Here is a 2,933-nt window from a genome sequence, read left to right as displayed (position 1 = left end):
TTTGAATCTACGGACTCTATTATTTATTTAATTGTCTATTAATTAAATAATAGATCTGCCATTTAATTGTATTAATTATATATGAAAGTATTTATGTCCAAAATCGATTGGACCTAGGGCATAATACTTACATGGGTATAATACTGAAACCTTTTCACTTTTCAGCAATGTGTTTATGGTAAATTTTGTTCCTATTTAATCCATTAATTTTATCTTTCGCCTCAACATTCAGCCGAAATTGGAAGGCATGGATGGGCTTAGGGGGTCTTCGTTAGCCGGCACCGGTTTTTACATAAAGAGGGAAGCGCTCTATCGAACTTCCAATATTCAAGAGGGTATAATGATTCATATGAGTACTTCCACAGAATTCTTACTTCAAATCGAAATCCATGTGTTTCTTTTCCCTTAGAAAAACATAATCTGCATAGCTATTCGATAAAACATTCTTGTTTTTCGCTATATATGCAGATGTTGATCTTGTCCAGCTACAAAAGTCATTTGGTCCCTCCAATGAATTCATCAAATCACTTCAACTAAATTACAAACCGAATGCATTGAAGGATGAAGATTTTTCTGGCGTATTGCTGAAAGAAATCAAAATTCTTGCCTCTTGTAGTTACGACAATAACACAAAATGGGGGAAAGAGGTAAGAACTCCCCCTCGCTCCCTCTCTCACCCCGTTATATGAAATAGATTATTACATAGTATTTATTATTGAGGTCGTGAAAGTTGATGCACTATGTGCAGGTGGGATTCAGATATTTTTCTGTGCTGGAAGACTACTTTACTGGCTTCAATTTACATTGCAATGGCTGGATTTCAGTTTATTTGGATCCAGCAAGGCCGTGTTTCTTGGGTTCAGCTACTACAAATCTCAATGAGATTTTAGTCCAATACACACGATGGGTAGCCGGATTGGTGGAAGTTGCTTTCTCGAGGTTTTCTCCTCTTATATACGGGCCACTGAGAATGTCGACTCTTCAAAGCATGTGTTATGCAGAATTTGCCTATGATATCTTAATCTTCTTGCCTATTTACTGTCTAGCCATTGTTCCTCAACTCTGTCTGCTTTATGGCATTCATCTCTATCCCAAGGTGCGTTTTGAAGCACTCTTTGTTGCAACACGCAAAAGACTTTTAGGATTTTAGAGCATGTTAATTATGCACAATTTTTATCACACGGGACAGACGACAGTAAACAACTCTTTTAACTTATATATTCATTTAATAATGTTGAACACTATCTAATCCAACTCACCAAATGTACTATCATAGTCTTTTAGATTCTGATCATAAGATTTTATATTAGCCATACTTTGCTAACACTGGATTCGTTCATTTTTAAGGTGTCGAACCCATTTTTCATTGTGTTTTCATTCCTATTCCTCTCATCGCAACTCAAACACATGCAAGAGATCTTTTCGACTGGACATTCGATACGAACATGGGCTATAGAACAGAGAATTTGGATGCTATGGTCACTTACCTGTTACATGTATGGAACTTTATATGGCATTTTGGAGATGACTGGTTTAAGAGAAGCCAGTTTTTTGCCGACAGATAAGGCAGTAAACGACGAACAATATAAACGTTATCAAATGGGAATCTACGATTTTCAGGCATCAGTTCTGTTATTAGCTCCATTGTGCACCTTATACATTCTAAATTTAGTAGCCTTCATAATTGGTGTCGTGAAGATTTTTCATATTGAGCAAGCGAGCGAGATTTTTATACAACTTTTCATCCCATTATTTGGCATATTGATCAATTATCCATTGTCTGAAGGGATGTTCTTGAGGAAGGATGACGGGAGAGTTGCACCATCTATTACACTTCTCTCTGCCGCCCTTTGTATTATTATTTTGTCTTTTGGATCCCTTGTTCTTATTTATTAAGTGAAAATGCATGTATTGTTTTAGAATTATTAGGCTTTTCATTCAAGACATTGAAATTTGTACTATAATGCACAATCCGTTAAGAGTGTTCCAAAGTGAAAATGCAAGTAATTCTTTATTTTTTGGATTGATTTTTCTTTTTCATTTCTGTTGGAGAGACGTATAGATATTATGAAAGACTACAAATATATATGCTTAAACAACTTAAATAGAAATCTAAGTGCCATAATTCTTAGAAAATATAGAGCACTTTCCAACAAGAAATAATTAACATAGAAAATACATAAACTATTTAAAAAGATTAATAAAATCATAACAATTTTCCATATCAAAAATATTTTCACTTGTGTAAGAATACAAACAACTTTCTAGATCCAAATTTTATGAGGTTTCCTTTGTCACTTATTTTTGTCCATTCTTTAATCAGAGGTTGCGTTTTGCAATTGCTCTCTAGAATACAAACAAATGGCAAGAAAAACATTATAGACATCCCAAAAAATAAACAAATACAAGAGCATGTAGAAGAGTTATGGAAAGTAGATATAGTAATGTTTGAATTGAAGGGATTGTTGTTTCTGGCATATAATTTTATTCTTTCGAATAATCTAAAGATTCATATACTTCAACGTTTACCTGAATGGATTTTGAACAGTTTAATGGGATGATTAATAGGATCATAATGTTAACTCGAACCAACCGACTTCACGATGTATCCTTAAAACGAATATTCTCCCTTCTGTGGTGCTTAAAGGCATTACGCAATTATCTCCAAGGATAGAACAAATTTTGTTTCTTATGAAAGTAAAACAACAATTTAAATGAGTTCCAACAAACTTAATGAAGTGTTTTATACTTTGAAGAACAATTTCAAAATAAAGGAAATGAGATTCAAATTAAAGAATTTTTTATTTTTATTTTTTGGGTGTAAATGTTTTGGCAGCTGAGTATGTTATTTATAAATTTATTCGTGGCCATTCAAACTCTCTACAAACCTTTTCAAAACAATGGTAACTATTAAGACAGCTTTCGAAAACAAA

At 33.3% G+C, this 2,933-nt stretch overlaps 1 protein-coding gene across 1 annotated transcript; it reads left to right on the top strand.

Annotated features, from left to right (window-relative positions):
* Positions 1-203: 203 nt before the first annotated feature.
* Positions 204-2,023, top strand: LOC111384168 (cellulose synthase-like protein G2). Its single transcript, XM_023008420.1, has 4 exons — positions 204-335; positions 469-647; positions 749-1,096; positions 1,348-2,023. The coding sequence occupies exons 1-4, from the start codon at positions 248-250 to the stop codon at positions 1,894-1,896; spliced, it is 1,164 nt and encodes a 387-aa protein (XP_022864188.1). The 5' UTR covers positions 204-247; the 3' UTR covers positions 1,897-2,023.
* Positions 2,024-2,933: the final 910 nt, after the last annotated feature.

This window comes from Olea europaea, unplaced genomic scaffold (assembly GCF_002742605.1).
Source record: "Olea europaea var. sylvestris unplaced genomic scaffold, O_europaea_v1 scaffold2861, whole genome shotgun sequence".
Taxonomy (NCBI): Eukaryota; Viridiplantae; Streptophyta; class Magnoliopsida; order Lamiales; family Oleaceae; genus Olea; species Olea europaea.
The sequence above is the reverse complement of the archived record's forward strand: the minus strand, read 5'-3'. Positions and strand labels throughout refer to the sequence as shown.

Bases quoted from the DNA above. Each gene is read 5' to 3' on its own strand.
- LOC111384168 (XM_023008420.1), top strand. From the start codon at position 248: ATGGATGGGCTTAGGGGGTCTTCGTTAGCCGGCACCGGTTTTTACATA. The intron at 648-748 runs GTAAGAACTCCC...CACTATGTGCAG, and splicing joins ACACAAAATGGGGGAAAGAG to GTGGGATTCAGATATTTTTC. The intron at 1,097-1,347 runs GTGCGTTTTGAA...TTCATTTTTAAG, and splicing joins GCATTCATCTCTATCCCAAG to GTGTCGAACCCATTTTTCAT.